The sequence below is a fragment of the Montipora capricornis genome, chromosome 14 (assembly GCF_036669925.1).
Source record: "Montipora capricornis isolate CH-2021 chromosome 14, ASM3666992v2, whole genome shotgun sequence".
Taxonomy (NCBI): Eukaryota; Metazoa; Cnidaria; class Anthozoa; order Scleractinia; family Acroporidae; genus Montipora; species Montipora capricornis.
The window spans coordinates 26,142,914-26,160,413 of record NC_090896.1 but is presented as its reverse complement, the minus strand read 5'-3'; the positions used below and the strand labels follow the sequence as shown (position 1 = coordinate 26,160,413).

At 39.5% G+C, this 17,500-nt stretch overlaps 1 protein-coding gene across 1 annotated transcript in view; it reads right to left on the bottom strand.

The window, feature by feature from the left end:
- Positions 1-12,437: 12,437 nt before the first annotated feature.
- The window catches only part of LOC138031803 (uncharacterized), a 13,017-nt gene continuing 7,954 nt past the window's right edge, over positions 12,438-17,500 (bottom strand). Inside the window, exons 4-5 of the mRNA XM_068879426.1 lie at positions 14,771-15,001; positions 12,438-13,523 (exon numbers count right to left, since the gene is read on the bottom strand). Coding sequence (XP_068735527.1) covers positions 13,225-13,523; positions 14,771-15,001 — 530 coding nt within the window. The 3' untranslated portion in view covers positions 12,438-13,224. The remainder of the gene's footprint in view (positions 13,524-14,770; positions 15,002-17,500) is intronic.

Genomic DNA, 17,500 nt, shown 5'->3' with positions numbered 1-17,500 from the left:
ATACGACAATTGAATTCTTATCTCCAAAGCAAACACCTGTGTTTACTTTTTTTACACATATATGTTTTTAAAGTTGAAGATATACCAGGTCGCTGATGATCGGATGATAAAATAAACTGAGCCAGTATGAACCATAATCTCGTTGAAAATGTCGGGATTTAATGACTCAGAATAAAATGGAACAGAAAATTTAATTCTGTTAACTTCTTCAGGCATTCCTTACCAGAGGTTTTCAGTGCCATTTAGAATCAGTATTGCGGTGACGAACTGAACTAGTTGCTGGCAAGTATATGTAAAAAATCGAGGCCTCTCGTTTCCAGCCATTTCACCGAGTGGAAAAAAGAAACTTCCTATTTAACATTAAGAAATCTCTAAGTTCTTTCCCTAATGGATTGCCCACGAGCAAAGTTCACCTGTTCAGCTTCTTTTGTTAAAGCGAAGCCGAAGTTCTTCTCCATTTCATAGAGTGGCCACTATTTTTAAATAGGAAAGACTATAGCTCGTGATGTGACAGATCGTACTTCATTTATTCCACTTTATCTCTGAAAATCGAAGTTACCAGAGGTTTTCTGTGCCATTTAGATTTTATTGCGGTGATGAACTGGAGTTGCTGGCAAGTATTTCTAAAAAATCCATGCCTCTTGTTCCCAGCGGGAAGAAGAGACATTGAGTCGATGTCTGACTCATCCCACGAAAAGCCATTAACGCTTAGGGAAGACCGATATTCAACTCGCCTTCGGCGAATAATTGTTAAATATTTAACAAGTCACTTCTAATTACAATATTATCCCTGGTGTTAATTTAAGGCGTAAAAACGAGAATTCAAATGTCGAATGAAACACGACGCGGCAAACGCCAATATATACTGATAAATGTCAAGGGAAGGCGAACTAGTGATCCGTTTAATAGGCCTTATCACGGGAACTTGCCCAGCGAAATCTTAAATTTCCTTTACATTTGTCTGTAATTTTTTCCCACAGACACATGTCTGAATGAGCGTAAATAATCAACCAATTGTATGACAAAATTTCAAATTTCGCTGGCCAAATTCTAGAACACGTAGGACCTTCAAATTTTGCCAGTAAAATCCTTTGGTTAGCAACTAAATTTTACCATTTCACAGATGTTTCTACATTCAAGGTTTTCTCAAGTTATTTTAACGCAGATTCCCATAGAAACACTGTTATTTCGGACATGTTTGCCTACCCGTCAAGATGGCTTCCAGAGCCGTAATAAGGCCTATTTGCTATCGGCAATACAGAGCCGTAGCAGGCCCGGAAAAACTGAGGGGTGCAAAGATCTTAAGCAACTTGTATTTTGAAATTCGGGGAGACGCATTGGACGGGTGAAAGCCCGTTCTTTGCAGGGGCGGGCCTGGGGCCATGGGTGTGTGAATCACCGCCCCCCACCTCTCGAAAATATTTGAAAACAAAACACCAGAAAGGGCATTTCCCAGCATTTTTGGCCTTTAAATTGTAATTTTATGATAGATGAAAGCAAAAGCACACTGCATCTCACTGATCCAAGAGGTTTAGTTAAGTAATTATATGTAATCACAAAACATGATTATCTATTTCCACGGATTCCTTATTAAACGCAACTACACTATCCCTGGTATTTCCAATAAAAATCTAAAAATCATCGACTGTCTTGTTTAACGAAAGCAAAACACTTGTACAGAGTCAATTCATTAGTATTTCCAACACTGCCTCAGCAAAAATTGTAAAACAAAACAACGGTTGTGTCTAAACTAGAAGACAAGTTTCATGTGTAAGAGTCATATTTTTAGTCACTATGTTGAGGTTTAATTTTGTTTTTGGTTTGGATATTTTCCAATCTCGTACCCAGAGTCCTCGTCAGCGGGTGAGCGCCCAGAGAGACTCTGGGATCATGGATATAAATAATTTTTTTGATTGGTCGCTAGCATAACAATGGCAGTCCGACAGGAAGTCGGTAAGTAAGTCGGAAACCGCAGAATTTAGAGGGAGATTTTAAATGTAAAACTAGTTTCAGTGCTGTTTGTTTTTTCTATCTCAGAAATATATAAATCCCAAAAATAATGAAACGACGGGGTTTGAATTGTCTTTTTTCCTACGCTGCCAAAAACTGTTGCAAAAGTACCGAGGGAGAACTTTACACCAGTCTTTTTGGAGAGAAATCCGTAAAAGAAGGTCTTGTCGAAGTCATTCAGAATTACGGAAACATAAAATTGTAGTAGAAGAGGACATTGGCGTCGCTTCCACACAAATTTGTTGATCATGTTACTTGCACGATGGTATTCTGCACGATGGAATGCACGCTGAAACACTAAAAATACATTTATCGAAAGCGTCATAATTAGTTTTATCTTCACTCGCTTTTACAGCAAGCCTATGGTATGGAACGCCAACACTGTCTTATGTGAACCTCTTTCATTATATGCGGTGCATTTTACGTTACATGCGGTGCACCTTACATTATATGCGGTGCCTTTCACATTATACGCAGTGCTTTTCTTATTATATGCGGTACTTTTGTCATTATATGTGGTACTTTTGTAATGATATGCAGTGCTTTCGTCATTATATGCGGTGCTTTCGTTGTTCTATTTGGTGGTTGTGTATATGAAGTAGTTTTTACATTATATGCGGTGCTTTCGTCGTTCTATGTGGTGGTTGTGTCATTATATGAAGTAGTTTTTACATTATATGCGGTGCTTTGTTTGTCATCATTATATGAGGTGCTTTTGTCGTTATATGCGGTGCGTTCTTCATTATGAGGTGATGATTCCCCGGGGTCTGGGTAGGAGCTTGTGAAAAATCCACAATGCCATGGGCACCGATATCGAGGATCCGCCATTTTGTTTCCGTTCTTGCTTCTGTCGTGTTCTCTTGGAGACCTCGAAATTGACATAGTCTTAAAGAGACTGAAACTCGAAGATCTGACTGAGAAATTTCAAACTGAACACATTACTCCGGACATTGTTTGCAAGTTGTCGGTACACGAAATGGAAATGTTAGGAATAAATACTCGCAGTGATATGATGTCTTTGCGTATAGAATGCACCAAATTTGGGGGAGAAGCACCGAAGAAACTCGAGGGAACGTGTGGTGCCCCCATTTTCTTTATTCCACAGTCTGTGCTTGGTGATTTGCTACAAGAGGGATTTACAATCAAGGAAATATCTTCGATCCTTGCTGTATCGTAGAGTACGGTTTACCGGAGGATGAGGCAATACGGATTGAGCAAGTTCGAGTTCACTGCATCAGGGTTGGTAACGTTACCTTACATATAGGGGTGAGTTGGAACACGATACATGCAGTCATTCACTAGCCGTCACGCAACAAAAAATCATAGGTCACTGTTTCGTAGCGAAACTCAGAGGTTTTCATAATTGTAATCTACGCAGTGGAAGGGTTTTTCTTGCAAAAACATGAAGGAAAACTGAAAGATGTCTTTCCGTGAAACCGTCTTGGTTTTGTTAATGTAAGGTTACCCAACATGTTTACATATAGGGGCGCGTTACATATGATATAGGGGGAAATTAGCAGTTGAAATAGTTTTCGTGCACCTGTCTTGAGCAGAAAGCAACTCAACTACTCAAGGAACGCCAATTTTTTCCAATTTGTTTACGAATGAATCCTGCAGGAATTGTAGGCCAATGAGGTAACTCGATTCCTTTCGTAGCGTATATATCACATGATAAATCATTAAAAACATGGGTGGAGGATGTTACTTTTGAAACCCCTCATTTTTATTTCTTATTTTCTCAGGTATTTTCCAGTGATCATTAATAGTATCTTGAAGGGTAAACGTGCTTCTATACTACATTTTCCCTAGGAATTTGAAGTTTCATGCTCATCGATAGCTATTAGAGGTCCTATTACATTTTCCGCGAGGGAGTTTAGAAAACTGTAGAGCACACGTTTTTAGTCAACGCCCTAGTTTTATTCACGTACGCATCATTATAAAATTGCGAACTCATAGAGTATGTTCAGCTATTACTGTTCAGCTTTCGCGCCCCTATATGTAAACATGTTAGGTAACCTTGTAAACATTAACAAAACCAAGACGGTTTCAAGGAAGACATCAAAGATAGTTCTGTGCTATTAATACGTATCTGAGTTGTTTTCTGCCCAAAACAGGCCCATGTAAACTATTTCAACTGCCAATTTACCCCTACACATAACGCTCCGCTATATGTGAATGTCTTGGGTAAGCTTGCAAACATAACCTGAGGCGGTTTCACGAAAAAAAGTAAATAAATAAATAAAGACACCCTCGTTCCCAGGGTCTCTCTTCTCTGCCTCCATTGTCGTTGAGAGAAGACCCTGGTTCACGCTGGTCACGTGGCACTCGTCGACAAACATTTTTCCACTAGGGTAGTGTTTTCGTTATATTTTGATCCCGCAACCGCACCTGGGCGAAAAAAATATTCGTTTAACAAGGCATTTCTAAAATAAAAAGGTCAAAAGAGCTGATGTTATATTCCCACAGGATATGAATTCCCACAAAAGCGGTCAAACTAAAAGCAAGAGCTTTTGTGATCGACAAGACGACTTCAATGTCGAGCGGCGATTGACGTTCGCTTTAAAAAAATTAATTTCGTTAGTAGCCAAAGTTGCTTCTTCAGAACAAACACTAACATAAAAGAATACACCAAACACTAGGTTTGCTTGATAAAAATGTCTCTTTTATTTTACTGCGACTAAAAATATACACGCTATTAAAGCGCGGTGCAGTTGTAAAAAAAATCTTAACGACATCGACAATTTACACGAAGTTGTTGAAATATAAATATCATAAGTCAAACTGTCAACTCGCTGTACAAGATTGCGACCTTAGCAATCACGTTGTTTGACTTTCGAAAGAAAAACGAAAATCAAATAACAAAATGAAATACCTGCACATGCTAATACAGTTTGATTTGATGGATTTGAGGTCGATATGTGACTCGAGAACTTAAATAACAACACATCGGCTGATCACTGAACATGTTTGTTTTCCATGGATAACCGTTTCGCTTGCTTTCTTGCACGACAAAATCTTCTTTCCTTTAAAATTGTCGCAAACTATTAGCATTCTTCGTTGATCCGGACCTTCACACAGATGAAAACTTGAATAACGTGAGGATATTTTCTGTGGCGTCTGATGGATTTGACCACAACTTTTTTTCTTTCACATCGGGTTCCATATGTGTAGTACATAAAATACTGCTGTCAAACGTTTTGTCAATGGTTATCTCGCCACAAAATCAATTGCGTGCTGATTCCCTTCTTTGCATTGTCAACAAAGCCTACATTGCCACCCATCCCCTAACACACATTTCGCCAACCTCCCAGATTCTGGCAGACACGTGACCAGCGTGAACCAGGGTCTTCTCTCAACGACAATGGAGGCAGAGAAGAGAGACCCTGGGAACGAGGTTGAAATAAAGACAGTTCCGTGATTTTAAGACGAATTTGATTTGCTTTCTGTCTATCTTCACTCTGCATTATCCCAATCTTTGAGGTTTCTTTCATGCACGAAAAACCCATCTACTGCGTAGATTACAATTATGAAAACCTCTGAGTTTCGCTACGAAACGGTGACCAATGATTTTTTGTTGCGTGACGGTTAGTGAATGACTGCATGTATCGTGTTCCAACTCACCCCTATATGTAAGGTAACGTTACCAACCCTGATGAAGTGAACTCGAACTTGCTCAATCCGTATTGCCTCATCCTCCGGTAAACCGTACTCTCCGATACAGCAAGGATCGAAGATATTTCCTTGATTGTAAATCCCTCTTGTAGCAAATCACCAAGCACAGACTGTGGAATAAAGAAAATGGGGGCACCACACGTTCCCTCGAGTTTCTTCGGTGCTTCTCCCCCAAATTTGGTGCATTCTATACGCAAAGACATCATATCACTGCGAGTATTTATTCCTAACATTTCCATTTCGTGTACCGACAACTTGCAAACAATGTCCGGAGTAATGTGTTCAGTTTGAAATTTCTCAGTCAGATCTTCGAGTTTCAGTCTCTTTAAGACTGTGTCCATTTCGAGGTCTCAAAGAGAACACGACAGAAGCAAGAACGGAAACAAAATGGCGGATCCTCGATATCGGTGCCCATGGCATTGTGGATTTTTCACAAGCTCCTACCCAGACCCCGGGGAATCATCACCTCATAATGAAGAACGCACCGCATATAACGACAAAAGCACCTTATATAATGATGACAAACAAAGCACCGCATATAATGTAAAAACTACTTCATATAATGACACAACCACCACATAGAACGACGAAAGCACCGCATATAAAGACGAAAGCACTGCATATAATGACGAAAGCACCGCATATAATGACAAAAGCACCGCCTATAATGACGAAAGCACTGCATATCATTACAAAAGTACCACATATAATGACAAAAGTACCGCATATAATAAGAAAAGCACTGCGTATAATGTGAAAGGCACCGCATATAATGTAAGATGCACCGCATATAACGTAAAATGCACCGCATATAATGAAAGAGGTTCACATAAGACAGTGTTGGCGTTCCATACCAATGGAGTCGAGCTAAACTAAGAATAAAGCCAGGATCCGAGCCAGGATTCGAGACCGAGACCTAACCTAACCTAACCTAACCGAGACCTACCCTAACCCTAGCTAGACCTAACTAGACTAGAACCAACCTTAATAGACCTAACCTAACCGATTCGAGACCTAACCTAACCGAGAGATTGGAGAATAAATAGCGGAGAAAGCACATCTTAGATCGAATCCTGGCTGGAATTTTGGCTCCGATCCTAGCTCGAATCCTGGCTCGGATCCTAGCTCGAAGTTTAGGTATCCTCAATGGAGTCGTTTCTCCAATTTCTTTTATGGTGAGTAAGGCCAAAGTTTTGTTTCTCGAACACTTTAAACACGCTATTTTTACTGTCAGTACTGTTTTCTCTTTTCAGTTTCCGTTTAAACTCAAGCATGCACAATAAGAACGGAACCCACGTTTTCTGGGAAAATGGAGCCCATTATCCCAGAGTCTCTCCGGGCGCTCACCCGCTGACCAAAAGGCCCGAGGACTCTGGGTACAAGATTGGGTTTTTCCAAACCAGACATCTTTTCCTCCTTTCTACTTACCTAAACCCTTTCTCCATACCTCCATTCTTCCCCACCCTCGGATACCACCTATGCCCGTTTCATATTCTTCAAGACGCTAACCTGCGATCAGGCTCTATTTTAGTTTCGCGTGGTACGTAATGTGGTGTTGGCGAAACGAAAATTAGAGCCTGACCAAATTCCTCTTAGAAATTCCTTCCGCCCACTTTTTTTGATTGATTGACATGTCCTTCATCGGCCAATCAAATTTACTACCATTACACCAATACACGAGTGGACGGCAGATTCACGCTATTTTGTTTTGACCAGAGTTAATTACCGTGGGAGGAATATTATAAACGAATTCGAAAGTTACCGTTGGCTTTAATTTGAGAAAAACACATTTAAAGCATAAGGAATGTTTTCGACGACTATATTGCGGCAAAGGCCGGTGTAATTCTCCCTCCGAAATTCACTGAATAAGCAATCTTTTAACCTTGACATCTTAATTTGTAATTGAGATAACCTAGCATTTTGTCGTTGGACGGTTTGGCAATAGATTTAAAAAAAAAAAAGAGAAATACATTATTCCTTTAACGTGTTTACCCATGAAGGTTTCTTTGGTGATTTTTCTGGGTAATATCTTCAGTTGCAGCAAATTTCTAAAATTGAGCGCAGTAAAATCATGATAAGTTTGGCTGTTAATTTTTTGATGGAGTACGAACAGTAAGGTGGACTCGCAAAGTTTCTTTTATTGTTGTACAATTGATCTCTCTGGAAACAGGCCATTTTAGTTTCTGGAGTGCGAGCTTTAAGTTAAATCAAATGGAAATATTATGAAGTGTGCAAACAAACCGTGTCATGTACAGTAAATAAATAAAGGCGTTTGATACACAGATATTCAAAACATGCATTCGTGTAACTTGCGATTTAATCAGCATCTCCTCCTGTTGATATATATGTCCCTTGTCTCATCCTGGAAACCAATATGCATCGGCTTTCATTGCCATTTGAAAGAACCACCTATTTAGCTTTCAAAACATCCGGGAAGTTTGTGCCAAAGTACTTTCAACCCCATGGCCACAAAGCTCCACAACGGAATCGCCAATTTCACTCGTTCCAGAGATTCAAACCCGATTCTGGACAAGTTATGAGATGTTTCAGATGGCATATCTCCATGATACAAATAAAATCAAGTTGCACCGTCCACGGCATTGTAAGAAAAAAACGGAGCAAATTTTTTCGTACACTTATGGCGGATTAGCCTCGAGAACTTCGCGAGCGCTCCGCGCAATCACAGTGGCATTTTCACTTCCGGCGTTTCAACAGCCAATCAGATTACGAGTTTGGTCGGCCAAAATTTGGCCGACCGTCCGGAATTCTTGAGGGATTTTTGGTCAGGCCCAATTTTAGCGAGCGACGACATAAGAGAACATATGGGCGAAGCTAAAAATGGGCCTGATCGCAGGTTATCAAGACGCACACATATTTGTCAAAACCTCTCTGTATACTCACCAGAACTTGGTCTTGAGCTCCCTACCTCTGAATCTGCTGCCTCTACCTTAATCCACTTAAGGACGTTCGCGCGAAAATTTTTCAACATTGATTTTTTTCTGAAACTTTTACCACTGTAAGATGATGAGTTAGTTGTGTCAGAAATGTAAAAAAAATGGGGGTCACCGACTTCGTTTTGGAGAGAACATGCACGGAAAAACACCCAAAATGTGACAAAATCGGGCTTCGTTAGCCAGTGTCTCTAAACCCAAATATATTGCAATTAAATCTTTGAAGTGAAATCTTCTCTGCCAAATATTGTTTAAGTGGACTTACTAAGTGAATTTAGTCAACTGGTGAGGTTCCTTAAAGATCAAGTTCGCATTTAGCGACCACAGTTTCACTCGCCTTGCAGCCGCAAGATGGCAAGATTTGATGTCCCGTGAGCAGAAATCGTGGAATTTTTTTAACTTCCCACATTGATTTTTTGTTCATTTTTGGACAACGTGGAGATAATTGTAAATAAAATCCGTTTCTGGAAAGAAAAATAGGGGTCAGCGAACGTCCAAGACCGTTAAATCCAGGCAAAGCTATGGCAATGGCCTTTTGCCCTATCATTTCTCATTTTATTACTTAGCGCGCGCGCTCGTGTATGACGTGGCGTGTGCATTTGCGTGCTCAGTAAGGATGCGCAGAAACAATTGGCGCCAACGTCCTTAACCACGCAAGCAATAGACCTTTACGGCTTGTACATTTAGTTTTCCCAATACAGATCATGTGATAATACTCGGGAGGTTTGGTCTTTTGTTTTGTTCGTTAAAATAAGGGCATGCAAGCATGAATATGCCTGCATGCACTCTTTTAATGAACAAAACAAAGGACCAAGCCTCCTGAGTATTATCCCATGATCTGTATTGGGAAAACAAAATGTACAAGCCGAAAAGGTCTATTGATGCAAATTCCCGAGAATAATTTATAAAAGAATATTTCATCACTCACCCCAGGCCACTCTCCGTCCAAACTTTGTTTTATTCAGACAATGTGCAATACAACACCAGAGCCCGGCATATGGCAGAGTCACGCAAACGCAATTGCGTACATGAAATAAATTTCTATATAGAGAAATAGAGAAATTTAAAGGCCACCGAAAGACAAAAGACTCACAAAATAAATTATTTAGAACATTTCTTGAAAGAAAACACAGAGGAGCAACTCTGCTTTTATCGAAACAAAGATCGATCTAAGCCAAAACAATTAACAAAATGGAACAACATGATAACTCGAAGGAGATGGGTTACAGGAACTATTCACAAGATGAAAACAAGAAAGTGGTTCCAAAACGGGAACTGTTTCAAGTTTTGTCCCAAGCATACACTCAGTCAAATTACAGGAAAGTGGCTTCAAGAAATTATGCAGAAATCAGCCAGAAAGTTGTCAACACATCAATTCTATGCACGGAAAATGCCCAACAACCAATTGCAATGGCAGCTCCAACAGTCCTCCGTCTCTCGATAGAGATCGAATGGATGGTAAAATACCTCCGTTGTACACCAACATGCCTTTAGGAAAATTAACTTCGATCGAAAACCATTATGCTCGAGTAGTAACCGAGTTTGGAGAAGTCCAAAGACTTATTTCTCCTACAACATTAAAACTGTGCAGTGCTACTAATCTTACTTTCGACTATTTCGAAGACATTTCCTTTATATGCATCTTGTAAACAGGTCATTTTGCAAAATGAGTAATTTCCTTTCAAGATAAATTCTTGCTTATTAATTTAATATTGTAACAGTACAAATAAGACCATTGTTACGTTTCATTGTGATGCAGTTACTTTCGAGTTGTATACTGCTTTATTTAATTGAAAATCTGAGAGACCGATATTTATAAATCGTATATTATATAAGCTCTTTTGCCAATGGAATGATTAAAGAATATCACTGTTTTTTCATTATGAAAAGTAGTTCTATTTGTGAGAGACAGAAAATGGTTTAGCTCTGACGAAGGGCTAACACTCGAAACGTCAGCTTTCAAATTTCTTTACAGTAATCAATTTACCATATCAACTCAGTTGATAAACCCTTTTCTTTATTCAATTTCCCCACTGACACTGCACCACAGCTTCTTTACAAACTAAACCCTTTATCCTACATGTGAAAGAATGCTTTACTTCCACCAACCATGAGCCAATATTCTTAGCCCAAAAACCTAGACAGCGGTTGTTTTAGACTAAACACTGACAATAAGTGATCACTCCAATCAGATTATCACTAAAATGCGTGCCGATCCCTTACCTAGATTGCAGTGTGACACTTGCAAACTGCAGACTAACCGTAAATCGTAGTAAAAGGTAATTGTTTTAAAATGGTGCTCACACTTAAATACTGCTTCTCAGCGATATTTGAAATGGGTTCTTTATAGACTTAAACACTGTTTATCAGCGCGATTTGTAGGCAGCCTGCAGTTGTCATACACCTCCTGAAATGCTAACTGTTTCAAATAAGTGTGTAAACGTAACCCTACAACTCCAATACTACGTCTATGGAACGCCGAGGTCTATGTTATGTCTATGTAACGGCATTTCAACATATCAAGCTAGTTTTAGACGAGTTCTTAAAGTCTCTTTGACGCTATCTTTTAAACGGGTTTAACTTCTTTAGAACACTACCCATTTTAACATTAACATAATTGGATATCTTTCTGTAATTAATTTTACGGAGTATGTATTAGTAAACTAGAGAAATCATTTTAAGATTATTGTGATGAATTTTGGTCTCTGATGCTATAAAAGACAAAATTAATTACTTATGCGTGTGAGCAGTAATTTTTATTGTTAAGGGTTAAATTCTCAGTTTAGTGATTAGGGTTAAGCTCTCAGTTAGTTTGGGCTCCTGATAATGTTGAGGAAAGAGGGAGTACTGCCTAACTTTAACTTTAATGAGTTTCCGGTAGGAAAAAAAAATAGATGAATAACTACAGATTTAGTAAATATGTTAACCAGGGTCATAGCTAGAAAAAAATTATGACTGAGGTAATGTCCATGGTTAAATGATCTTCATAGATATTTTAGGTGTTTATGATGAGTACATTTTACAGACAACAACGGAATCATGGTTTAAAAAATGTCTGAGCTAGGCAAGTGCCTCGGTTTACCTCATACTGGCTAAGGGTCCTGTTAACTTTTTAACTTAAGGTTTTAAGATATGATTTGAATTGCAAGGGCAAGTACGATACAAGACAAGATCTTTTCCCCTAAAATGAAACATTTAAGAACAATTCGTGTTGCCTAGTCGTGTCAAATAGGAAATGTGCCACAACTACGAAAGCAGTTTGTTATTCCACATCATATGCGGGAGGAGTGTGCAAAGCGAGCCCTTGTGACCAGCAATATGATTGGTTGGTTTCTTTAATTTTCTCGTTCCCACGGTACACCTATTTTCACTCCAAAACGGCGATTCCTTCGGTCAGCACTGAATAAAAAATACTTCCAACCACTTCAGAAAGAAGTGCAGTTGAAGTGAGTCGAGACCACTGCTGATCTCGAAAAAGACTGGATCGAGCATCTATTGTTTCATGCAAAGCAGAACAAAATATCAAAAGGGAGAGGAAAGCAATGTTATAAAAACCACTTTCAAAGTTTTTGCCTCTTTATATCGAAGGAGGTTCCGCTTTTACCCATAACTTCACCGTGTATACGAAGCTTTAGCGCAAAATTGGCCAAGATGCACCGCTGGAGCGAAAACAATGGGTTGTTCGATCGATCCAGCCTCTTTTAGAGATCAGTAGACTTAACTGCTTATAAGGGCCCACAGTTCGCCGACAAGCCGGCGGTTATAGAAAGAGTGCTGGCTGACTTGAGGCTCTACTGAAATGTGTTTTGGGGTGCTTTGCTAAGGATGTAATGGTTAAGTAATTTGAGAGAATTTTGCATCCAGCCAAGCATGGTTTTCTTTTTATTTTGAAAACTGTTCTTTTTAAAGAAATAAACGCTTCTGAAATATCCATAACATTTTCAAACAAGACGATTTCAAAAAATCAATGCTTAGCTATATTCTGTATTTGGGGGTGCCATATAAAAAAAGATTAAATTTAAAGACCGCCGGAAATTTAGCTTTTTCTCAAACCGGAAGTCTGTTCGTTTACGCATGCGCAGTTGATCTGACAGTTCGTGCGGTGATTTTTGCTGGCTTTTTTTTCTTTTGCGTCATGTAGCAGCCAAACTGTGATACGCATGTATGGGAAAGTGAGAGGGTTTTCTGGACAGCTCACGATATGATGATGTCAGTCACCGGAAGTAACATTTCACTTCCTTAGCAACGCGCGAAAAATTCTTCTGTGGTCCCTTAGGTTTCCTAATAGCAAATAACCCAATCTCGTCCTCAGAGCTCTTCTCCTGACAGAGGGAGAGAAGAGCTCTGGGGAAACCTGAAACAAACTGTTTTCTCATTGCTTCTCGTGAAGAGCAATCAAAATCGTCTATGATTGGTGCATTCATGTTAGCACAAGAAGTGAGCAAGCGCTGTAAGGTTCAAATAGCCTATTTTTGGCTGTAAGAATCCTACGGCGCATGTGCTCCTACATAGAGTTTCCCAGAGCCTTGAGTCAATACGAGGCTCTGGTGACGAGAATGCCAATAACCAACGTACTTTTGTGCTTTACTGTTCAAAGAAGAAAAAACACCTCCACCTCATCTTCTTCAAAGGTTGAAGCTCCGGCAAGAAGAGTTAACCTGTTCTGAACTCCTGTTGGGACAATGTAGTTGTCACCAAAATTTGAGGATGAATTGGCCGAAAACCTATCAATTAGGAGGTCATCTTTTCCAAACGTAGGGCCGACATGTCCAACGTTATGTATCGCTTTGGAAGGATCTTTTACATTGCTTTTGAAGGGCGGCAGTCCTTCGGCGTTTCGTAGCGAGAAAATAAACGCTTTCTCTGTGGCACCGAATTTCCCATTCGATTCTGAAAGAAGGAAAAATCATTCATTGTACTTTAAAATTGATCAAAGAGAAATGGCCTATTTAAACGAAAAATGATAGGGCGATAATATATTCACTCTTTAGTCGCTTATGAACACTTTGATTCCCAACAGTGATAATTATGTAAACTCTTCTCACAATTTCAAACACCGTCCGGTGAACAAGTATTGAGAATGAAGATCATTATCAGTTGAGGGATGTTATTTTGAGATAACAGCATATTCCTCTGCCTAGAATCAAACTGACCTATTTTCAGACCGATTTCAACTGTAACACGATTGGCTTAATAAATCGAGAAAGGTTTTGTTGATGGTTAATTATGAAGAAGAAGAAGAAGAAGAAGAAGAAGAAGAAGAAGAAGAAGAAGCTTCTTCTAAAAAACATACCTAATTCAAGACTTGATTGAACAAACCTACCCTATTTCAGACCAAAATGTTCAAAATCCATACCCTATTTCAGACGAAGACGGATAAAAACCACACCCTTTGGGGCCGCACATACCTATATAGCCCATATAAGGGAGTACCCGCCGGGAAGTTGGAAGGAGGGGGGGAGGTACTTGTCGTAACTTGTATTTCTGACCAAAGCAAAGAAGATCACGATAAGGGGACACGTCATGACTTTTAGTAGATGCCCTTGCATATTACTTGTAATGAATTGGGCATGAAGGGTATTTTCAGCTATGGTCTCGAAAATACCGGTGCAGTACTGCATATATTTGACCTGCAAAAAAAATAAAGCGCACATGTTTGTCTGCCATTTATTACAATAGTCTCTTCACATCCACCCCCTTTGTCCCCCCTTTGTGAATTTATTACCAACGTACATAATGACAAGCCCCCAGACTGCTTGATAAATCAATTTTTGGAGCACCGGCACCGGTACTGCAGAGGTCATGGATTCAAAACCCGTTTAAGATTGAATTTTTTCAGCGTTTTTTTTCATTCCTGTCATTCGCACCGAAGGCGCGCGTGCAGTAGCATTGGTAACAATATGGTAACCCATCTGGGCGAGAAAATTTGGTTTTGGTACCGTAAGTTTCGAAAGAAGTTACAAATTTGCACAGAAAATTTATCTGATATGTTGTTGCTCTTCTGGCAGTGACTAACTTTAATGTTGAGAAGCGACGAAATCCTTTAAAATCGCGTATATGCAATAAAACAATTGCAAGAAATTTATCGCAGTAACGTGAAACCTTGATTTAAAGATAGCTGAACGTTGAATACCTACCCCAAGGGAGATCTGTGAATCCTCCAAACACGAAATCGTTTTTCTTGACAATTGTAACCGTGTTGCTTTTTCCATCACAATTACTGTGAAACGTGTAATCAGAAGTTCCGTGGGTCGAGCTTCTGTAACAGAGTTCCCACCGGGAGTCATCCCCAATGACAGGCGACAGAAACATTGCAAGATGGCGCAGATAAAATCCATCACTGGATAATATCACTGAATTCATCATAGCTGGCAGGTAAATTGAAAAGCAATTAAGTTAGATGAGTAAATATTTGCAAGGATCATTAAATGAGATGATACAGCGCCGAGAGCCGTGTTTCAAAAAGCGTGCCATTCCCCAATCAATAGAGAGGATGAGTGGAGAGAACACATTCACCATACACGGTATACTTGCAATGATAATTTTTTTCAATAAAACTTTAACTGTGCTATCCTTCCAATCCTTTGCTCTTTCACCGGAAACGGTGCATTTATGTGCGTAAACGACGTTGTTGTATGTCTAACCTGTCGAAAGGACGTCATCAAAGTCAGTTTTGACGTCTTCTTATACTTAATTCGAAAATACAAGACTGAATTCGTTTAAAAATAGTTAGAAAAAGGACAAATAACAACCAAAGCACAACAGCTTATGTTCGAATCGCCGCTCGCTGGCAACCCAGTTTTGGAGCCAAAGTTTGTTGACAAAAATGTTGCCACAAAATCTTTTAAACGGTTTTCTGGCCCTTTAATTGCGAATTGTTATAATACACTTTACACTTTAAATAAAGTGTAAAGTGTATTATAGCAATTGACGTGACGTGGGATAGTACATTTTTTCCGCTCGCTGAATTTTCATTGGTCAATTCAAATTTCAGTAACTCTAGCCGCATGCACGGCACCGTGTATGGAAACCGTGGCATTCCCCCAATCTTTAGAGAGGATGAGTGGAGAGGAAACATTCGCCATACATAGGACTCTTCCAATGATAATTTCTTTCAATATTAATTCAGCTCGTGGTCATGATGCGCGGTTATTTTAAGGAAGACACCTGATTGGTCATTGATGGCTGCGCGACCAGAGCTCCCACGGTCATGTCCAGTGACTGAGTGAGATGATACGAGATTAGTAAAAGTAAAAGATGTTTACGAGCCAAGTGGCCCATGAGAGCCGGAGCTTATCTCCGTTTGTGTGGCATGAAGAGACTAGGAGTATTTTTTATTCCCCCCTAGATGGGATGCCAGTTCATCGCAGGGTTACCCCCAGCATTTCGCCGGTACCCATTTATACACCTGGGTGGAGAGAGGCACCGTGAGAGTAAAGTGTCTTGCCCAAGAACACAACACAATGTTCCGGGCCAGGACCCGAACCCGGACCCGCTCGATCCGGGGTCGAGAGATTAGACCACACCAAAAGTAACTTTCACATTTTGACGCAAAGCTTAAAACAGATTGAAAAAAAAACTGGATAAAAAAAGGAAGCATGGAGATGTGTTCTCTCTCTTCATCATCTCTTGGTCCTTGCTATTACTAGATTAGTTTTGATGAGAAAAATTCCGGTCAGGTTTGCACGAGGGCCGATATTCAATTCCAAGGTTTATTACAACCATTTAGAAATCACTGGTGATTCTTGCAATCTGATTGGCTCTCAGCAATGCGATTTATTCCCAAATCGTACTATTTTTTGCTCTAAATCGCACCATTTCCCCCAGCCAATGAGAAAGGAACACTAAAAAAAAAAAAACAATCAGATTCCAAGGCTTCTTTAAGGTTTCCAATCAAATTGCATGCAGGAAAATGAAAGACAAAGAAAACCATTGTGTGGCGAATTTTGCAACTTTTGTACCCAACTGGATCAATAAAATGGTACTGACCAAAATCCTATATTTTAGCGATTAAATAACTATTGTGTGATTTCTAAATGGATGTATTAAAGTAGTAATTGAACTTCGTGTTGTGCAATTTTGGTCTGAAATCATCCTTGTGATTGTAAATCGAAATCGCGCTGCGGGCTCGTTCGATTTTGAAATCACTCGTATGATTTCAGACCCAATTGCGCTTCACTCAGTTCAGTTACCATTATTAATCATTAATGGGTGAACTCATAGTACTTTATTACATGATATTTATATTTTGAGGTGTGCATATTTCGCGACAATTAAATATGACGATTTTGCGAAAATTACATATTTTCAATCACTTTAATTTCGCTTTTTGAGCAGCATACAATTTATATTTCATTGGCAATAATGTACTGGCGGTAATACTTCCCTTCCAGTTAATACACCCTTATTCCTGCCTTCTCCCATCCTTTCAAAAAAAAATCCACAATTCCACAACAACCACTACTACTGTTTGAATTAAGGCCGTTTATGCAGTTTTTCTTGTTTTTCTAGAAGTTTCTAAAGGAGTTCTATTTTTGTACATTTAACGATTATTCTTTGAAATCCAGGTGATTAGTGACAGAATATTAAGAATAATTGTTTTAGTATACACTCACGAAGTAATATCAGCAACAATTGCAGAAGAAAACCATCCAAAGTCGATTTAATTGACATCTCAATTCATGCGTGGAGAACGTGCAAGCGGCACAAAGGTAAAAAAAAAGTCTCCGCTTACGAGCCAGAAGGCTCATCAGGCCGGCGCTTATCTCCGGTTTCATTAGCATGAAGCGACTAGGAGTATTTATACTCCCCCCTGGATGGGATGCTAGTCCATCGCAGGGTTACCCCCAGCTTTACGCCGGTACCCA